The sequence below is a fragment of the Gigantopelta aegis genome, chromosome 14 (genome assembly GCF_016097555.1).
Source record: "Gigantopelta aegis isolate Gae_Host chromosome 14, Gae_host_genome, whole genome shotgun sequence".
NCBI classification, from domain to species: Eukaryota; Metazoa; Mollusca; class Gastropoda; order Neomphalida; family Peltospiridae; genus Gigantopelta; species Gigantopelta aegis.
Window position 1 is genome coordinate 55,292,430 of NC_054712.1, and position 22,621 is coordinate 55,315,050.

The following is a 22,621-nucleotide window of genomic DNA, read 5'->3' on the forward strand; positions in this document are numbered from 1 at the left end:
TATTGCCTGGACGAGGGACAAAGACAAATGAAAACTGCTTGCAACAGGTTACACGAACCTTTGGCTCACGTGACCTAAAGATGAACAAACCACATACGATTACTGTGAATCAAGTCTTCGTTCTTTTAATTTAAAAAAACATGATCACATAATGCATTTCCAGTACTGGAAAAATTAAATTTGCTAGACTGTGGTTCTCTGCTAGCGTATCTTACAATGTACATATACAAAAACAGCAATGAATATCTGTAATAATTTAGACAACACTGCAAAACAATCTTATGTCTTCTTTCGTAAAAATATACAAATTGTTATAATATAACAAAACAATGAAAACAAATTTGGCCCTTGAATATATTAATTATGGATGAATGGATCAAATGATGAATGAGGAAATGTTTTGTACAAAATGATGATAATGCTTTGTAGATGCATCATGTAGGACTTTCTAAGTTCTTCCTTTGTATCTCTCAGGGTAACTGGAAGTTTTCGTACACTTCCAATGCTGCTCAACAGAAATATATATATATATATACAGTATATGACCTATAAGTAAAACAGCATGCAAGAACTATGGAGATGTTAAATGTCTTGTTAAACTATAGTAACCTTTTCTTTCCATGCATAATATTTCCAATCCACACAAATTATATATTTTTTCAAATAATAATATTCAGGCCTTTTGGTAGAAATAGAAACTTTGTTGATGGATTTAACTATTCCTTTCACACACCAAAAAAGTACAATTTAAAAAGGTAATTTGGAATAAAGATCTCTTTAAAGAAAAAGCATCTTCTGGTATATTCTACATTTAATACAATACAGAAGGTAAACATTACCAAACCCTGACACCGCTTTGAGTAGTTTTAGAAACCATAAACTAATTAATGACCTTGGCTTTGTTCTATAGTCACTTATGAGCTTATTTGTATGTCAAAATGACATCACAACTTTGAAAATTGAGACTGCAGCATAAGAAATACATTTGCATGTATTTAAAATTTAAATGTGCATGTATTTCAAAAGCTAAGTAACAGTATATCATTTTATTAGAAAGATAAAAGAAACGAGAACCGTAGGAAATGTCAAAAGCAATAAAATCAAACAGTTACATCATAAGACAGAGTTTCTAATACATCTGTACTTAATACCAAAGTTTTAAAAGTCTGTTATTTAAAAAAGAAAGAAAAAAGAAAGAAAAAAAAAAAGAGAAAGAAAAAAAGGCTAATGTTATCACTAAGAATCCCAGGTTATAACCTGGTAAAATATGCTTCCAAACAAACTTTCAAATAGTAAATTCAGTAATTATTAAGTTACACTACAGCTCCCAGTGGGATGGACGATACCGTCGCTGGACAGACACCCAAAATCAATATCCCCCTCCCATTCATTTCTTATCACAACTGCAACTAACAGTAAAAGATAATTTATATCAACTTATAAAGAGTATTGAATAAACATAAATCAGAAAACAAAATAGTTTTTTTTAGTTGCTAAGTACATTGTTAAGCTCCTGTTTTATGGTTTTAATTATGGTTTTGTTGGTTTATTGTTTAATGGTACAGAAAATACCAAAAAAATCACAGATAAAGAAGTAGACATATATATATATATTATTTTTTTTTACAATTACACCATTAATGAAAAAAACCCCACAAACTGTATATTGACATTTTTGGCTATTGAAGTTACAAAGAAAAAGCAGCTAGTTTAGTTCTGGTAGCTGCATAAAAATACAGGAACCATACTTAAAAGTGTTTGGATGTAACCTGAATTATCCTGCTTTCTTTAAAAAAATAAAAATACAGGAACCATACTTAAAAGTGTTTGGATGTAACCTGAATTATCCTGCTTTCTTTAAAAAAATAAAAATAAAAACAATTACAGTTGTATAATAAATGAAAAAAAAAAAAGTAATATAAAAAAACTTTGGACTTTAAAATTATTCAACCATAATAAACATAATATGCAATGTTAGCTGGTGAAAGCACTGTTCTGTTTAAGCTATGATGTAATTAAACTTAGGAAAATTTGCATTGGTAAAACAGCAGTCTTAATACTCCAAAATGTTATTAATAAATGAGAACTGTTAATCTTACCTAACAACCAACATGAAATGCATACAAAGAAAGCATTACATAAACTAGCACACACAAGTAACATGGTTCCTTGTTAACAATATAAAAATATGTTATACAATAAAAATAACATAATATACACCTGAAAGATATTATTTCTTAATTCACAACCTTTTATTCCATTGAAATAATGTTTTTGTTTTGTTTTTTTAAGTAGTGGTAAAATTCTATTAAGGAAATCCTCCCCAAGAATGATTTTTACTTATATGAATGACTTTAAAAGAAATAATAAAGCTGCCAACTGTATCAAATAATAAACAAAATGCTTCAATAGTGATGTTTCAAATCAGTACAAAAAATGTCAACTATAATAAGTTATACCACCCCCATATTGAAACAATAATATCATAAATGATTTTTTAATAGTTAAGTACATTCTGTAAGCTATGAAGTTTACATTTTGTATAATAACGGTCTTCATTTTTTATAAGAGACAGATGGTCCACGTCTGTTTGCTAAAATATTTAAACTTTTACACTAAATATAAGCTGACCAAACCTTAATTAAAACTGGAAGATATTACTGATTCAAAAATATCAGTATTAATTAATTTAACTTCTATATACAGACTGCAGTTACCAGAAAACCAAAAAGGTTGGTAGGACAAAACAAATAGTAGCCCTTCATGAAAATGCAAGATGGACATTGTTATTATTACCCAGCACTTAAATGTGATATTCCAATATAGTTTCTGAATTTCCTTCAAATAATTATAGTGTTCCTGTAAAGTATCCTCAAAATATAGACTCAAATGGGTGGTGGATGGGGTGGGATTGGGGTGGACATGGGTCCACAAACCAACCCCAGTTTCTACAGACCTGAAAAATAAATACCAAAATGACCAGTATTTATCTCATTTTATTCATTACCAATGTCTAATCTTTACAATACCTATTTTTCTATTTCATTCACTAAATAAATCTGCTTAATTCCTACATGTATCTATGAATACCTCAAATAAAAAAGTTTTCATCAATATTCTGTAGAACATATTTCTTTTCTTTCTTTTTTTGCATATTTAATATCATTGCTTATAATAGCCATTTTTCACTGCACATTTATTATGAAGATGTTTCCATATAACAACACATTTCTCAACTGTTAATTGCAATCATACACATATATGAACTTTTTAACACACACTGCCCCTTGTTCACAACAGAAATCTACTAGTACTGTTTTACACACAATGACAATACTGCCAAATCTGTACAAATAACATGCACCAAGATGAAAGTTCTACAGAATTTTCCAAGAACAAGTCAGTGTACAAAAGTTTTAATATTTTAAAAATGAAAATTGGAATGCTCTAATAAATAAACTTTAAAAAAAGAAGCTATTAATGTTTATATGAAATGAAACCAGAATGTTATTTACCACACACTGTATAGCAGACTTTCCCATGCTTTTGTAGACAACTTTGATAACACTAGGTTACTATCAATGACACACAAATTCTTAAGTAAGAACAGTTTATCTGTGGATAAATCTTAATCAGCAGTGTTCTAGAGTGACGTTTTAAGGATGAATGATATTCTGGCAAATTTTTTGGCTTTTAAATACAGGTACACATATATGTATTTCTTGCTATTAGGTTCATATCACAAGACCATCGACTACTATTACTTAATGCTGGAAAAAGATTCACCAGACTGTCTAAAGTGGTCTTTGGTTGCCATTTACTTCATTGAGATTGACCGTATAAAAATTAAATGGCCACCAAATATTACTTAAAGTAGGTTGTACATTTCCTGCGATAGCAACATGTGCCATATCAGGAAATATTTTATTTAACAACGCATTCAACACATTTTATTTATGGTTATATGGCGCCATGCACCTTATGAGAGAAGAAAGTGGGTTATGACAAAAACATTGGTTATGGTTGCATCATGTCTAAAATGGAGGCACCCATTCAGAATGTCTGCAAAGTATCAGCTGAAATCTTATCGTAAATCATGGACAAACAGTGGAAAATCTAGAATCATTGTACAGACGATTTAAAATCCGATATTCTGAATAATCGGAAAACCTTATCGTAAATTATGGACAAACAGTGGAAAATCTAGAATCATTGTACAGATGATTTAAAATCCGATATTCTGAATAATCTGAAAACCTTATCGTAAATTATGGACAAACAGTGGAAAATCTAGAATCATTGTACAGACGATTTAAAATCCGATATTCTGAATAATCTGAAAAAACTGGGTGGGACGTAGCCCAGTGGTAAAGCGCTCGCTCGATGTGCGGTCGGTCTGGAATCAATCCCCGTCAGTGGGCCCATCGGGCTATTTTTCGTTCCAGCCAGTGCACCACGACTGGTATATCAAAGGCCGTGGTATGTACTACCCTGTCTGTGGGATGGTGCATATAAAAGATCCCTTACTGCTAATCGAAAAGAGTAGCCCATGAAGTGGCGACAGCGGGTTTCATCTCTCAATATCTGTATGGTCCTTAACCATATGTCTGACGCCATATAACCGTCAATAAAATGTGTTGAGGGCATCGTTAAATAAAAATATTTCTTTCTTTCTGAAAAACTGTTTATGGTTAACTAGGCCCATGCTTACAAAAGTTAAGTCCATACTCAAATGTGTAATGGCATTATACACATACAGTTTGTAGTGTTGCTATGGTGTTAAAGTATAAAGTCTGTCATCAAGACTCCTAAGAGTTTTACAAGCACAGAACCAGATATGAATCTAATAAGAAATACAGGTATTTGAAATAAAAAATTGGTTAAAACCGTAACATCACTGTGGATTTGTCCTAAAGATACTTTCCTTAGACAATAAAATATTCATATTACTTATATATGCATAATAATAACTAGGTTTTGGTGACGATTTCTACTTTCTGAAATATAACAAAATAAAAATCTGTTTTCTCATTAGTACCGGGTATTGAAGTTTTCTTAGGTAAATTTTCTAAACATAATTAGAAAAACAAAATGTATACACCCACCACTTTACTTTTCTTTAGAATTATTTATCATTGTAATAATAATAATAGTAACAGATACACAAATTAACATACAATTATTCTACACAAACAAGATACTGCTGAGAACAAATCCCAAAATTGACATCCGATCTTGCTGAAACATCGATCACACTTCATTAAAACAATGTTTGGTTTCCTGTAAGTTGAACCATGTTAAATGTAGCTTGTTGCCATTTTAATATTAAAAATATATTCAAGGGAAAATAAATGACTTTTATGAGTTTGTCACGTTATCATAAATAACTCATTTTATTAAATTTTCTTTAAAGATTGGCCTTTATTGCTTTTGTTTCATAATTTGTTCACCAGGGTCTGTGCCAATTTAAAGAATCTAATTGTGAAGTGGAAGTAAAGCTGCATGACAATTATAAAGTGAGCATGAGACTAGAGCGTACAAGTTTTACTAACATGAATGAAGCTCATACTAATCTATGCAAAATTGTCCAACCCTAATCATATCATTATCAATGTATTGGATCAAATGTATTCACACTGTTGGTCCAGTTATTAATTTCAAAATAAAAATAGTCCATTCATAATAAATGAGACCATAATATATGATTAGTATTAAGTTAGATACAGATTATAATTATGTATAATGTAGAAAAAAAAAGAAACAAAGTAATATAAAATAAAACAGCCGTTATATTAATCAGGCAACTTATTTTTGAAAATGTTCTAATATACAGTGAAACCCCTCTAAACTGGACTCCCTGGGGACCAAGTCAAATGCCCCGTTTTAGGAGTTATCCGGTTGAGATATGTTAATTTCTGTACTGATTTTTAAAAAAAGACCAGTTTTGGGGGAAATCTGGTTTACAGAGGGTCCAGTTTTGAGAGGTTTCATTGTATATCAAATATAAAATACAAGTGGTTTATAAAAAAAAAAAAAAGTAAAAAAAAGATATTTGATAAAGACATAATGATACATGTAATTAAATTTCAGTCCAGTCTTTTGACAAGTATTCATGCAGATGCACTGAAGCTTTGAAGAAATCGACAGATGGTGGAATAATACAAATAAATTTGACGGTAAATGTGTACATGTTCAAAGAACTAATACTGACAGTTGCAACAGCCAAGCATGGTACACTATCCAGGGAACATTCTGTTCAGTATCGCAAATTTCAGAGATCACTACACAATTCTAAAATGTTCAATAGTTATTGCTACTCAATTTTCAAATATCACTAAACATATGTTTAAAACAAAATGTTCCCTGCTATCACCAATATGACTAGGTGGGAATAGAGTCTGATTCCAAAGATGAATGATAATATGTTTGCAGTCGTTAATATTCCAAAAAATAAGGCTACATACACACGTAGGTATGAAGTGAATTAATAAAAATTAATCTGATTTAAATGTAGATGGGAGATGGTAGTGATGCAAACCTAATCTATGTTATATGGCAGGGCTCAAAATTAAGAATTGGTCTCTCACAGCAATTTTTTGTTTAATTGCCATAGGTGAAAATGACCCACCGATGACAATTTTGACCCCGTTTACAATATATTTTTTTTAAAGTTACTTTTGCAGCAAATAAACATGACCAAAAGGTTATTTTGCTGTATGTAGACATATTTCAAATACACAACCCTGACAGATAATGTACATCAGGTGTATACATTTTGCGATAGTTGTGCCATCGGTGATGCTCCCGACCATCAGCAATTTATATCTCAACAATGGCAATTGCCGTCAGTGTCGTCATTCGAGATCTGTATAGTTAAATAAACTGCAATAAAATTAAATGGTCAGTAGTGTAACAATAAAAGTGGGGCAAAATAATCCTTTTCCTATATCTAGCATGGTCTCATAATGTAAAAGCAATAATGCCTTCTAATTTATCATAGGTTCTACAATTTTATAAACTTAAATTTTATAACTCCAACATCACTTATATTTGTGCAAGGATTACACAGTAGAAAAATTTATCCTAAAACTATTTAAAACTTTTTCTATAGCTAATAGTAATAATTAGAATATTAGACTAAATATTTTAACTCGAAAGAAACTAATACGACATACTTTCTTTTTCAACATCATTGTGAAGGTCAAATATTCAAAAGGTTAAAACAATGGAAACATCCAAATAGGTAACCTTAGTTCAGAAAATGTTAATTGAAAACCCTTCAAGAAAACCCTTCAAGAAAACCCTGAATTACCAAGCAGGGCTCACACTGGATATTTTGTTTTATTTTTTTCTGCCAGTTTTCAGATATGTAGTCTTTCTTTGAAAATTATTCAAAAGTGGCCGATTTAAATAAAATATTATTAATCAAAGCCTAAATTTTGTAGCCACTTTGTATAACAATTAGCAATTGGCTAATTTGCCAATGTACAGGGTGAGCCTAGTCCAAGAATGGGTTGATGGAAATAACTATGGTACTGAACAAGGCCAAAGTTAACAGTTATTTCTATCAGTAGTGTTATAAATGTAAACCCACAGCATCAAGGAGTCCCACAAGCAGATATGTGCACACAAGCAGATATTTTATGTTTTGCTGGTCAGAATGAAATACATAAAGGGGACACAATATAAATAGCTTGCAGCAAAGGGTTTCTAATATTGTGTCATACTGGGATTCCACAAGTTACCCCAATTTTCTAATATGCCTGTACATTGTTTTTGTTTAAGTTGCTTGTAAACTGCTTTCAATCAATGTTTAAATTTTGTGATCTCCTAAGAAAGTTGAAGTTTGAGGAAAGTATTTTCGGATATTACTATCCAATACTATAGTAATGTATACTAAAAACTCTGCAGCAATTAAAGTTAAAATGTTGGTTTAACAATACCACAAGGGCATATTGATTTCCTAACCATCAGCTATTGGATGTCAGACATTGGACTTCCCCAGAAAGGACACAACAAACCACAGCCTTTGATATACCAGTTGTGGAGCACCGGTTGGGACGGACAAAACACCCAATCAGAGAATGGGTCCACTTACGGATCAATCCTAAAATGAAAGCATCTCAAACAAGAGCTTTACCAATTAAGCTAGATTCCACCCACCCTGGCAAGAGTAATAACAGCTAAATTCCCTGATATTTACACCAGTTAAAAAACAATCTACCATTTTCTTTGATATATATATATATATTTAAAGATTTCCTGAGGAAGAGAGAATCCTTTGCTCTTATGGTGATAAAAAAAAAGAAAAAAAGTTAAAAAGATCAAATAAGACAACTTTCAGCAACAACTCTTCAAAATTATATTTCACATCTGTTGAACTAGTATTTAAACATTTGCATATTCTGTAAATTTCAGCAAACACTTCAAAAAAGGCTACAACATATTATAAGATGGAAGTCGATTTACTTTAACCCAAAATTTATAAACGAGAGATCTATTTGTTTGTTCATTTTTACTTTTTTTCACTCATGAACAGTGCACAGTAAATGTACCTGCCTACACTGCTGATAAACATAATAAATTTAACGTTTAAAAGAACCACAATCCAATGCCATCACCACAGTAAATTCTAAATTTACTTCACACACAAGACTCTCAAGTTTTGTATGCAGTGCTTGCCAAAATTTACGAGCAAGCCCTATGCTTGCGTTGTCCTATTATTGCGATAACATTGACTCTCTTTGTTCTCCATGTCTATAAATTTGCTGCTTCAATTTTTATCTTCAGTCTTGATGCTGCATCGACTGGTGACTCTCTAGCTACTCGTAGCTTGATGAGTACACCGCACTGTTACTGCTTTTAAAGATTATCACACATCAAATTATCACTGTTTTATCACAATCACACACAGCCTTCACACGTGTAGCGTCCCTAACTTCTTGCCTGGCTTCAGAACCACATGACCAACTTCAAGAGGTTTGACTGCACTTGGTGCAGTGTCCTTACCGTATCTGACAACATCAGGCGTTTTTAACCTTTACAAGCTGCCGGTATCTATGTGAAGTTCTCCTATCGTATCACCACCAAGTTCCTAACCTCTACGTGCTGATAGTTTAAACTTCGAATTATCCCAACTTGCATGACGATAAAACATCATATTTTCCCACCTCGGATGACGATGCACCTGGTACCAAACCCATGTTCTTCACAGGTGTCAGACAGTTTTAAATTTGAAAATCCCAGTTCGAAATGCCTTAGATTCTGAAGTCCTTCAACATAAAAGTCTAGAACCATCAGATCAAGGTTCTAGAACAAAAGTTCTTAACCTAACAAATTGGAAATATCGGTCAGACATTCTAAACCAATTGGAAACACAAGTTCCAAAGTTAATTGACTGGAAACATGAGTTCCATAGTTAACGGACTGGAAACATGAGTTCCAAATCTGTAACGGGTACTATAACACTGGAGATTATGTTCCAAATCTTGAAACTTTAATTTCTTAACTTTAACCAACTGGAGGCTTTAGTTCCAAATTCTTACAAGTTCTAGAACAAAGCTCTTGATCACAACATTCTGGAAACACAGTTACCAGGTATTGAAACAACATTCTTAACCAAGGCAGACTGGAGACATGAGCTCCAAATTCTTAACATAGTGGAAACAGCCAATTCAAATACTTAACAAGGCTAGAAATGCCAGTACGACATCCTTAACAGGTACTGGGGGAAAAAAAAAAGAAGGTTCTTAACTTTTTAACAGTTGGGAGAAAATCAGTCCTACGATATCATCATATAGGTCATACACCTCAAGAAGCCAACACCATTGGTTACTAGGCTCTAAGCCGGACCGAACAAAGGTGGTCAAACTACCGGTGAAGACTATTCCCTACACAGCACTAGAGGTTAGTCAGATATGTCTGCATGACGCCAACAACCTCACACATCACCGTGGCAACTGACACTGCCGGACAGCAGGGTGTCGGTGGCAGTCCAACACTGACTGACGACGGAACTGAGCCTCGTCAGTAGGAATAGCAAAACATGTTTTTTGTTTGTTTTATTTCACAGTGTTCACGCTTCACTTAAGGAATGTTTTGTAGAGTATGTTTGACTTGGTGGAGGACCGCTCCTGCTCCAGCAAAAATATTAAGTCCCTGAGATTTGCACGTTTTATCCTGGGTCTGGACATCTGGAAGTTAAAAGAAATGTACATTGAAATATGATCACAAAAATTTGAGAAATGAGTTGGTCATTTATATATTCAAGAAAATTACGACACCCCTGCAGTTAAATCATCAGATATTTGTAATTTAACATATATTGATAGTCTAACATCATGCCACCAAACCACGCATCATAAAGCAAGACATCTATAACAAGCATCATAAAGCAAGACATCTATAACAAGACATCGTGGTACTATCCTTCTGGATTCGTACACTATACATAACACATATCGTACCATGTTTTTACACATTAAACTAGAATCTTATATTTTTTTCTACATAAATTTGTGAAATGAAAAAACCCTCAAGAATTATTATCTGCAGCCAATCACAATGACGAGTACCAAGTCAGACATTGTCATTAAAGGGAAGCTATCACTCCCGTTCCCAACCACTCTCCTGAGACTAGTTCAAGGAGAGCAATTTTAAACACCCCTTAGCATAAAACATTATACAGTATCAATATGGTAATATCTTATATGGCTAGATCACACCCCAAACACTAGTTCATGGAGAGTAATTTTTACCCCCTTAGCATGTGAATTTATACAGTATCAATATGGTAATATCTTATATGGCTTGCTATAATCTAAGTAAGGGGAGCAATTAATCACTCTGCTAATTTTTGTTCATGGCAAGGTCTGCTGAGAATAAACCACTTACAGAAGGCCTTAGTGAGGATGAGCCAGGACCATTTGCTACTGGACTGGTGCTGGAATCAGACTGAAACAAGATGTTTAATACTCAGTAAATGGTTCATCTTGAACATAGCAATTCATATATATTTAACAAAAGTTCACCATATTTAGATTCTTCTCTAAATATTAAGTAAAAGAAAATGTACTGTAGATTTAATAAATGAATAAAACAGATGACTAGTTATTTTTTCTACTAGGCAGATATCCTAATTTGAGTCAAAAATCAATATGTTAGCATATGGCAACGGCAACATTTTATGTTGCAAACACGAAGATCTACGAAGATTACTTTTTTACAATTAGCAAACTTAAAAATTCCCTAATTAAAGAAGTACATTATAATTTTTTTTTCTAATTTTCATTATTATTCATACTTACCTAGTACTAGCACAACAAAGGTCTACCCATGCGCGGGTGTAGGTTATACATCCGGCAAGGGGAGATAATTCTGCAGTGGAGGTTATAACTCAGGGTCGTATAGCATAGTTGTTGTGCTAGTACGGTAAGTTGAATAAGACTATATATATACAAAAATCTTAAGCTTCATGTAAACTAACTAAATATGCATCACATAACATTAATGTTCATCAAAAGCCTTTTTAATCATCACTGACAAGATGGCCTTCAGTAAAACACTTATTGTGATCATAAAAACAGGCATATCAAAGGCCGTGGTATGTGTTAACCTGTCTGTGGGATGGTGCATATACAAGATCCCTTGCTGCAAATTGAAAAGAGTAGCCCATAAAGTGGCGACAGCAGGTTTTCTCTCTAAAAACATGTGTGGTCCTTAACCATATGTATGACGCCATATAACCGTAAATAAAATATGTTGAGTGTCGTTAAATAAAACATTTCCTCCCTTCCTTCATATAAACAGACAGACATTGATTTTATAACACTGTTTTTTAAAAGACCAGTCTAACTAATGACAAACATTGTGATACTTACTCCTTGTCCTGGTACTTCCAGCTTACGTTTTTTCCGAGGACCGATGGCTGCCAGAGCTGTCATGTTGGCTTCGCGCTGACGCATCTCCTCCATTTCTGCTGCCTGGAGCTGCATGGATTACAAATAAGTAGTAACGTTACCAGTGAATAAATGGTGAACAACGCATCTTAAACCTCAAACCTATCTACAGTTAACATCTCCTCCATTTCTGCTGCCTGGAGCTGCATGGATTACAAATAAGTAGTAACGTTACCAGTGAATAAATGGTGAACAACGCATCTTAAACCTCAAACCTATCTACAGTTAACATCTCCTCCATTTCTGCTGCCTGGAGCTGCATGGATTACAAATAAGTAGTAACGTTACCAGTGAATAAATGGTGAACAACGCATCTTAAACCTCAAACCTATCTACAGTTAACATCTCCTCCATTTCTGCTGCCTGGAGCTGCCTGGATTACAAATAAGTAGTAACGCTACCAGTGAATAAATGGTGAACAACGCATCTTAAACCTCAAACCTATCTACAGTTAACATCTCCTCCATTTCTGCTGCCTGGAGCTGCATGGATTACAAATAAGTAGTAACGTTACCAGTGAATAAATGGTGAACAACGCATCTTAAACCTCAAACCTATCTACAGTTAACATCTCCTCCATTTCTGCTGCCTGGAGCTGCCTGGATTACAAATAAGTAGTAACGTTACCAGTGAATAAATGGTGAACAACGCATCTTAAACCTCAAACCTATCTACAGTTAACATCTCCTCCATTTCTGTTGCTGCACAGATTACAAACAAGTAGTAACACTGCCAGTGAATAAACAGTAAAGAACGCATCTTAAACCTCAAACCTATCTACAGTTAACTCATCTATCTCATTCCAAGCCAAATCAAGTACTAGACCAATGAAATGAAATGAATTGTCACCGACATTCCTGTATGAATTACACATTGGTGTCAAACAAAGAGAAGCATACAACATTAAGTAATAACTGTCTGACGCTGTACATATTACAAACAAGATTACTGATGAATAAAATAGGAAACAACTCATCTTAAGCCACAAGTCTATTTTCGATATATTTAAATTTTACTTATCATCAGCTACGGGATCTAACAATTAAGATCAACATCTCATGGAGGTTATCATTATAGATATATTGTAACAATATCCTGTTGACATATTAGCAAATGTATAAGTAAATATATCTTACTCTTCTTAAAGCTTACATGTTCTAGATGTAGCAACAGCCTGTATCACTGCTAAAATGCAAGTGTGTTATCAGTAAATATGACGTCCGTGCCAACATTTTAACCATAAGGATTACTACTACTAATATTACCATATAATTGCTTTGTTTACCTATAAGAGCAGGAACGTGCCTAGGTAAATTTAGGTGCCAGGCAAAATTCGAAGGTCCGTCCAATAAATTTAGGAGGGCTGAATGCATGCTCCCCATTGATGTTTTTTTTACATTGCAGATGCTCTTATCGGTCTTTTGGGTTATTTTTAATTAGCTTTTCTAATTTATATTTATAACTCAGGTTTATATTATTTAGCAAATATATGAGCTGCTAAATGAAAAGATATAACATCCCAGAAAAAGCAGAAAGTACTGTGTTGGTATTTACAAAGGCTGAAAGGCAATAACTTACTACTTGGTGCCAATCAGTTAACAGTTGAATAAAGTGTATTAAACTTTAAGGCGTCTGTTTTTCTTTTCTGACCATATTTTAACAGCTGTTTCAAATGGAAAATCTTCCAATTTAGGACCCTCAATTGCAATTCTCATAATTGAGTCTAAAGTCGTTTCTGTCATTCTGTTGCGAAGAATTGTTTTTATCAGTTTCATTTGGGAGAAGTCTCTTTGACAGTCTGCTGTATGTGGTGGTAGAACCATGTAAATCTCTGCAAGAAATGCCATAATTGGATAAACAAGTTTTAAGCCTTTGTTGGCAACTAGATCATGAACAACATCTGAAGCAGTTTTTGAATGCATGTGGTCACTCATGTATTGTTTAAAATCACCCAACTCCTGAACTGCATTTGCCTCTTCATAGCCACCAAACCTCTCGATTAGTGTTTTTATGTGACTAATTGCATAGTCATCGGCTTTTCCATCATTTTTTTGGCGAGTCAAACAAGCTGAAAACCTCCATGATATTATTGTTGGTAAATCGATTTTTAATGTTTGTAATGATTTTGTCAAGAAAGACAGTCTTCACAAGTTTGTCAAAGTCACACTTTGCTACTATGGCAAGATCATTATCTGGTTGACATAAGATTTCTTTTGTACTTTATATCAACTCCTAACCTTTCTAGTTTTGTGATGAAATCAGTAATGTTTTTTAGGTTATCACCATCATCTACCTTCAGTTTTTCAATCTTATTAATTGTAGCAGCTACTACATTTGCAACCAATGAATAATCAAGGTTACTGATTTGAAATATCTTGGATAGGCAGTTAATAGTTGGAAGTACATCACAAAACAGTAGAGTATATAAACCATTGGCAGTGGCATTCCCCCTTTCTTCAGATTCATGCCCAAGGCTGATAATCACACTGCTAAGAATATTCTTCAAACGTTCAACTGATGTTCCAACACTCAGCCACCTTGTTGATGAAGGCTCAAGTATCTTAAGCTCAGGCTCTTCAAGCAGTTGCTGGACAGCTTTAAGTCCTGCAGACCTAACAGCACTATTATGATAAAAGTGATACAAATGTCTAAGAATAGCTTTGAATTTATTGACATATGGTATGCCATCTCCAGCCTGAGATGCAGCTAAATTAAGTTTATGTGCAGCACAGTGTAAGCTTACTGCTTCACATTTATGTAATTCACCCACAGCATTTTGAGAAATAATCTGTTTATTCTGTATTAATTTAACAGCCCCATTATGAACACCAGTCATTACAGCAGCACCGTCAGTTTCAATGCCCCTCAGGCATGTATATTTCAAATGTTTAGATATATTATCAGCATTTAATGTTATTAACATCTGTTTGTCAGCAATGTCATTTTTTTCAGTTGAAACACTTGACTGAACTTTCAGGCAGTCTAATATTTTCAAAAGCCTAACCTCAATAGATCCATTATGAATAAATCGAGTTCTTAAAACCATTTGTTCCTTCACAGAACAGTCCGTTGTCTCATCGAACATGAGAGAAAAGTGGTTACTTTCTCTCAGTTTACTCAGCATGTCCTGGATTGATTTCCTGCTTGTTTACATAGCATTAAGACCAACATTAATTTTTGACCTCAAATTCAATTTTAAATAATCCAGTAAATCAAGTAATGGTTCAAAGTTCGTTGTATGTGCTATTCTGTTTACACAAAAAGTAAAGGCATGCAAAAATTTGGCACATGGCGGCCAGTGGTATTTCTGGTATGATACTAACAGCGATGTTACTGGTGTGTGATTGGGCAAGATCTAATTGTACTGCATCAATGTGACCATGGGATGTTTCACGATCGACAACACTCTCGAGTCGGATTCGTCTACATGGTTGTTTGTTCCAAGTATCGCGATCAAAAGGACATTTGTCATACTTTTTGCAAAGTTCACAAAACATTCCTAATCCATCAATATTTATTAACCAGGGCCTGTTTAATTTCCATTTTATATTAAAAGGTTTTGCCCATTTCATTTTTTTAGAACACGGTGTAATTTTTTCGAATGTATTTTGCCGTTTGTCAACATCTTCGACAGTTCCCGTAACACTAACCGGGGACGTATTGATACAGGTAGATTGGACACTTTCCCTCAAAACGGACGACGTAGTTTCATTGCCGACAATAGACCTTGTAGGCTCAGCTATCTTTTCACATTCACTATTATAATTTTGTTTGCCACTTTTCTGGAAGTATTTTAGTAAAGACATTGTTGATATTTTTCACCATATCGTCTGCTAGTAGTACTAGTCACGTCGCAAAGAAAAAATTTATTTAGCGTTTTGATTGGATGTTATATTCTATAGTAGCCAATGAATAAATAAGACAGATGAAGCATTCGGATTATCAGTCGCTATTCTCCGTTAGAGTGTTTTTCCACTGCTGACAAGAATGGCCGAATGGTTACGAATGTCTTCAGTACCGAGATATGTGTGCTAATGTTGGCAAACTATTGGACTGGTTCCCGAAGTGGCCGTTTGGTTTAACGTATAGTGCAAAAAACAGTCTAGCGAGCTTTTTTGTTTTTCGATTGTACAAAGCTTGCTAGACTGGTTTTCTGTCTGAAGTTAAAATTATATTAATATAGTTGTAATGTTAATAGTGCAATTGTGACCGTGCGTCAATAAAAAGTCTGAAGAAGTGAAACAAATGTTTAGTAAAATATTCATAGAAATTTTTGCATATTATTTAATAATTAAGTTTGGGGTTATTTTTCTGACAAAATATTAGTGCCGGGCAAGAAGCCCAAATTTCTTAAAGTAGGCACATCCCTGTAAGAGGTAATTTAAACTGATCTTCAACTTACCTCCTTCGCCTTTTGTTTGAGCTTTAATTGTTCTGGGTCTTCATTTTTAGACCGACTCTGTAATCAAAATGGTTAAACATGTGTTAGACACTTATCCCTAGAGTATGTCACATTTTGTTTCATCGGTCTTTCTCTGTATGTAGATGAATAAATTAATGATCAACTATTGGGTGTCAAACAAAGGTAAACTGTACATAGATGAAAAAAGATTTTAAATTAGATTACTGCCATGGTGTCATTATTTAACCTCACAATGAAAATACCGAAATTCATAAACTATTAACAAAAGTATACATGAATACTTCCTCCTAATTTAGCAGTTATCTTTATTTTGTCTTTTTTCTAAATTAATTGTATTTTCCCATGAATTACCCCATGTTAGGTTTATTATTTTACATGAGTAAACAAACACATATTCAGCACATAAACACAGACATTGTCAAAAAGCTTCACTAATATTGCAAGTACAAGAATGGTAAATATTCATGGAAGATACACAAATAGTCATTAATGAAAAAGGATTTTTTTTTTTAAATCAGTTATCTGTAATACTGAAGATGTAACATTTATCACCCGATGACAATTGAGGATATTTTAAAAGAATCTCACCTTGATTGCCCGTAATAAAATTTCTCTTTCCTGCTCCTCGTGTCTCTTCTTCTCCAACTTGTCTAATTCTTCAATGAACTTCAGCTGGCTCCTTGTATCGGATGTTACCTCGTATCTGGGGTCCACCTAAAATACAAATGTTAAAATGACAATCTCACATCATTTTTAACATCATTTACCAATGCCAAATACCAACAACATACCTACAGTTTCAGTACATATATATCTGTATATGTCCATCAACAGTTCTCTTCAACGACCTTCATACAAGTCTGTAGCTATGGGGGTTTTAATAGTTGGTAATTCAGAATATTGGAAAAGAACCCTCCAAGAGCAAAATGCTTTTTTGCTTGATGTAGATTAGTGCCTACAGCTAATGGATATCAAAGAATGGTGTAACAGTAAGAACACAAATGTAAATCAACAACACTATAACAGCTTCAAACTGTTTGTCATCATATTAAACAAAAGCTGCTGTCAAACTATTACCGTTTCGCACAGCACTACATTTATACGTAGGTCTTTTCCAAAAACAATTTTACACCATGAGCTTATTGTTTTTATTATTTGTTAAATACTTGAACAAAACACCTTCCAGAAGTTACTAACAACAAAAAGTATTGTCAGGGCAAATTTTTAATTCCTGTTTAAATGATAAAATGTACAATAGGGGAGACAATTCATCCTCACGACACATAAAGATATCACTGTCACAAAGGCAATATCCATAAATTTAGGGTTGTACCCGACTTATAACAAGTAGAGGGTGCAGTGTGAACAAAATCAGGGCAGAGTAACGTATTCTTCCCTAGCTAGACCAAAAGCGCACTATTAACTAAAAGAGAACTTTAACAAAAATAGGAAGGGGAGGGAACTGCTCTTCCTAGTTACAACCATGACATTTTATTTCCCTAATCAAGTATGTGAAGTGTGTACATTGAATAAGGTACAAGATGTAAATCATGACACAAAACAATTATCTATTCAAACAAAGATTTTAAGTCAAAGCATGGAAAAGGTTCATACTCAAAGCCAGATGCTAAATAATAAGAACCCTACTAACCTTATACATTTCTATTCTATGTTCTGCAATTGTAGATAATTTTTCTGTGACATCTCGAAGTCTCTCTTGTGTAGCATGGGATATAATATTTACAACATCGGGTGATATTTCATCTATTCCATATTTTTTTGCTAAAAATTAAATTTAAAATATTAAAATATTTAATATCATTGGATAGAATAAGAAAACAATGGTCTAGTTAAAATATTTTAAAAGGTGTGAATGGATCAGTGGATGAAAGGATGGGGTGGATGGAGGAATATATGTATGTATTACGTGGCTGACTGGATAAATAAATATGGATTAAAAATGTGTGGATGTATGAATAAATGAATGGACTGGTGGATGGATGGATGGATGGATGGATGGATGGTTGAGTAAAAGTAGATAGATGAATGCTTGAAATATGGATTGAAAATGTGTAGGCGTTTTGCTGAATGGATGGATGCATAGACAAAAAATGTATAGGAATTTTGATGGAATGAATGGCATGGATGGATGGATGGATTAAAGGTCAATCGATGGATGATGGATGGATGGATGGATGGATGGATGGTTTGTTGGGTTAAGGTAGATGGATGAATGCTCCAATATGGATTAAATGTTTCAGTGTTTGGATGGATGGATGGATGGATGGATGGATGGATGGACAGACAGAAAATTTAGTGTTTTGATGGAAGATGGAATGTATAAATGGATGTTTGGATTGAAGAACGAAGGGATGTATAAGTGGATATGTACTGAAAATGTGTTTACATGAATACTGTATATAATAGCTAATGTTAAAGACTGAAAAATAAACAGAACTATTAAAGAGACAGAGAAATGAACTTACCTATTGAATGAATCCGGTTAAATAATGGACCATGATAAAGAAAGGTTTCGTCTTTACAGGACCTGATTTGGGTTCCTATAAATTCTGCATTGGTTGCTAAAATGTTTTTAGATTCTTCTGATAAATTAACACCACCCATTGTTGCTACATCGTTTATATCATCATCATCCCTGAAAACAAATTAATAACATAAATAAAAATCCATTGTTCCATTTAATTGTCAATTCTGTTGATAACAATTACAGATGGAGGTGTTTGGTTTGTAATAATCAAAATCAGAAAAAATTAAACCTTCATTTTAACAATTAAAAAAAATAATTCAAAGCTATGCATTATACTCCATAAATTAGAATTTTCTTTTTAATGAAACATCTTATAGTAAAGAAAATTAAGTTATAAATAAACTGTAAAACTTAGATTAACAGCTATGCCATTAATGTCGGAAGGAAATGTTTTATTTAACGACACATTCAACACATTTTATTTACGGTTATATGGCGTCAGACATATGGTTAAGGACCACACATATATGTAGAGAGAGGAAACCCGCTGTCGCCACTTTATGACCTACTCTTATTGATTAGCACCAAGGAGATCTTTTATATGCACCATTCCACCGATGGGATAGCACATACCATGGTCTTTGTTACACCAGTTGTGGTGCATTGGCTGGAGCAAGAAATAGCCCAATGGAGCCACCGGCGGAGATCGATCCTAAATCGACCACGCATCAAGCGAGCGCTTTACCACTGGGCTACGTCCCGCCCAGGTAAAATGTACGACTACCTACAACTAGCCATGAGTTATAGGCAAGTAAGTCTATTATACAGATATTCTATTACAAATACAACTAGCCATGAGTTATAGGCAAGTAAGTCTATTATACAGATATTCTATTACAAATACAACAGCCATGAGTTATAGGCAAGTAAGTCTATTATACAGATATTCTATTACAAATACAACTAGCCATGAGTTATAGGCAAGTAAGTCTATTATACAGATATTCTATTACAAATACAACAGCCATGAGTTATAGGCAAGTAAGTCTATTATACAGATATTCTATTACAAATACAACAGCCATGAGTTATAGGCAAGTAAGTCTATTATACAGATATTCTATTACAAATACAACTAGCCATGAGTTATTATAGGCAAGTAAGTCTATTATACAGATATTCTATTACAAATACAACAGCCATGAGTTATAGGCAAGTAAGTCTATTATACAGATATTGTATTACAAATACAACAGAAATATTCCATTACAATACTGGCTGACCTTAAACTGCATATAATCCAATACACACACAACCAGTGTATATTATCAGTTAGCCAATGGTATAACCACTAAGCAAATAACACCAGCTAACAAACCATCTTATATACATCTGGGAACATTTTCTTCAGTATTTCACCGCAATTGGCTACACATATTTCAGAGAATTCTAAAACGTTAAATAGTAGTTGCTACTCAGTTTTCAACTAATCACCAACTGTCATCGATCAAATTATTTAAAAACAAAATGTTAGCTAGGCAGCGTTCAGCCAGACAGAGCGGAAAAACGTCCGCTAGACTGGTTTATGTGCTTCATAATAAACCAAATGGCCATGTTGGGAACCAATCAAATAGTTTGTGAATGTTAGCAAAACATGTGCTGGATGAACTTGGGGCTAATCTCAAAATGTGATAATCACTCACTTCAGAGATTCAAATTTCCGTTTGTCTTTGTGTGCAGACACGGGACTGCCCTCCACCTTGACCGCTCCCATGTGCCCCTGCACCGCGGCGTTCACTGTGGACGGTATGGAGCCAACGATGTTCTGTTTGTTTCGTTGCAGGGGCTGCATGGCCTGTGGACTGCTGTGAAGAGCTACAGACTTGCTGCCTGGTCGGATTTGTATATGGGGAGATGAGGAGATAGCCTGGCCACCAACCTTTGTCTGCAAGAAATGTTTTTGAGCCTAAAATAAGTCTCAGTCTGTACTTAAACACAACAAATCATATATGAATCCTATAAAAGACTCATTAACACACACACACACACATATATATATATATATATACACACACACACATATACATATATATACTAATGTATATATATGTGTGTGTGTATGTAATACAAACTTCCCGTTGTTGTATGATTTACTCTATTCTGATTGGACATGTCAAAAATATTTTAAAACCCCCCAAAAAACCACTGTGCCTCCACCCACCCTACAATGACTATGAAATCACCACACTATAATTGATATTAATTACAATATGTAGATTAACTAGTGTGAAATAAATATTATTAATAAAGGTTTCAAACTTTTTGGCACAAAAATATTTTATGGGTTATTTTCAATAAATAATGAGAAATCCTCAAATAATGTGATTTTAAAAAAGTGTTGGACTGACAGTTCTTTTTACCTTGACCTGTATGTTATGTGGGATGGGTAATCTTTGGGCGGGCTGCATTTGCTGCTGTAAAGAACTGGGAACTGGTTGTATTGCCTGGTGCTGCATCTGATTGAGGACTTCTGGAGGGGGCGCCCGCACCCCTTCTATCGTCATTTTGTTATTTAACAAACACTGCCGCAACAAGGGCAAACTTTTCTGAAAAGAGAAACAACAGAAAGAAGGAAATGAATTCAAACTGAAATCAAGACAAATACACAAAGAACTGGAACCCTAAACTGTAAATGATCATTTAGTTATTAATGAACATGGGTCGACAATACAGGGCTCACCCTGCCCATTGCCAAATTGCTCAATTTTATACAAAGTGGCAACAACATTTAGTATTCGACTTCTAAAATTCAGTTACAAGTTTCAAACGACCGGTGGGACAAGATCCAGTCCATGATCACCTGGCTGATCCAATGTCCTTCCACTTTTCAATATTTTCAAACAAATAGTGTACATAGTTGAAAACTGGCTAAAGTAAAATTCTTTCCAGTGTGACATCTGCCAATTTCCATCTTCCGAGGTTTTATGTTCTTCATTGTAACTTCATTTATAAATGCCTGAAAGTGAATTATTTTATAACTTTGGATAAGCACGATTGTCAAGCCATATGCCCCTGAACCATTCAGTGGCATGGGCAGTTAAACACAAAAGTTATTAGGCTGTATAAAATGTTTTGGCTATTATATCTTTCTTTTTTAAACCATAAACTTGGACATTACACACATAGAAGAGTTTTAAGATTCAAAAAGGAAAATTGCCAAATTGGAATTCCCTCCATTGTGGTTGAGTTAAAATTTGACGCTTGGTACAAATGAATGTCATTTCATGATTAATCCATGTGCCTATAAAATTCATTTTATTTTTAAAAAACAACCCTGATACGTACCTTGGGAATTGGGATAAATTGCTTTAAATACAAACTAGGTTCAACGACTCAAAACACACAAGAAATATTTGTCTTCTCCTATAAATTAATATTTTAAAAATATTTACCTTTAAAAATGGGACTAAATATGGTTGTGGAGATGACTTGAGTTCGACTTGTAACCTTTCAGTAAACATTTCTGGTTCGACCTTCCCATCCTAAAAAACAAAAGAAATGTAAAAACAAAATTAGCAATGTCATTTAGCAGTATAAAGCTTTCAAATCTAATAGGCTGAATTTATAAAAGGTATTTATTTCTTAGTCGTGTGTAACTTTCCTAAACAACTGTTTATTTTAAACTTTGCATGACTTTTTAAGTGTATTTTCCAAGACCGTTTTTTAAAGACCTTAAAGGATTTTTCTACAATC

General features: G+C 33.7%; 1 protein-coding gene across 1 annotated transcript in view; it reads right to left on the reverse strand.

Annotated features, from left to right (window-relative positions):
• Positions 1–4,565: 4,565 nt before the first annotated feature.
• Positions 4,566–22,621, reverse strand: part of LOC121388852 (transcription initiation factor TFIID subunit 4-like) — a 29,681-nt gene continuing 11,625 nt past the window's right edge. Inside the window, exons 5-14 of the mRNA XM_041520368.1 lie at positions 22,321–22,410; positions 21,289–21,474; positions 20,572–20,813; positions 18,867–19,036; positions 18,032–18,162; positions 16,969–17,094; positions 16,360–16,416; positions 11,880–11,987; positions 10,894–10,953; positions 4,566–10,193 (exon numbers count right to left, since the gene is read on the reverse strand). Of these exons, the coding sequence (XP_041376302.1) occupies positions 10,083–10,193; positions 10,894–10,953; positions 11,880–11,987; positions 16,360–16,416; positions 16,969–17,094; positions 18,032–18,162; positions 18,867–19,036; positions 20,572–20,813; positions 21,289–21,474; positions 22,321–22,410 (1,281 nt within the window). The 3' untranslated portion in view covers positions 4,566–10,082. The remainder of the gene's footprint in view (positions 10,194–10,893; positions 10,954–11,879; positions 11,988–16,359; positions 16,417–16,968; positions 17,095–18,031; positions 18,163–18,866; positions 19,037–20,571; positions 20,814–21,288; positions 21,475–22,320; positions 22,411–22,621) is intronic.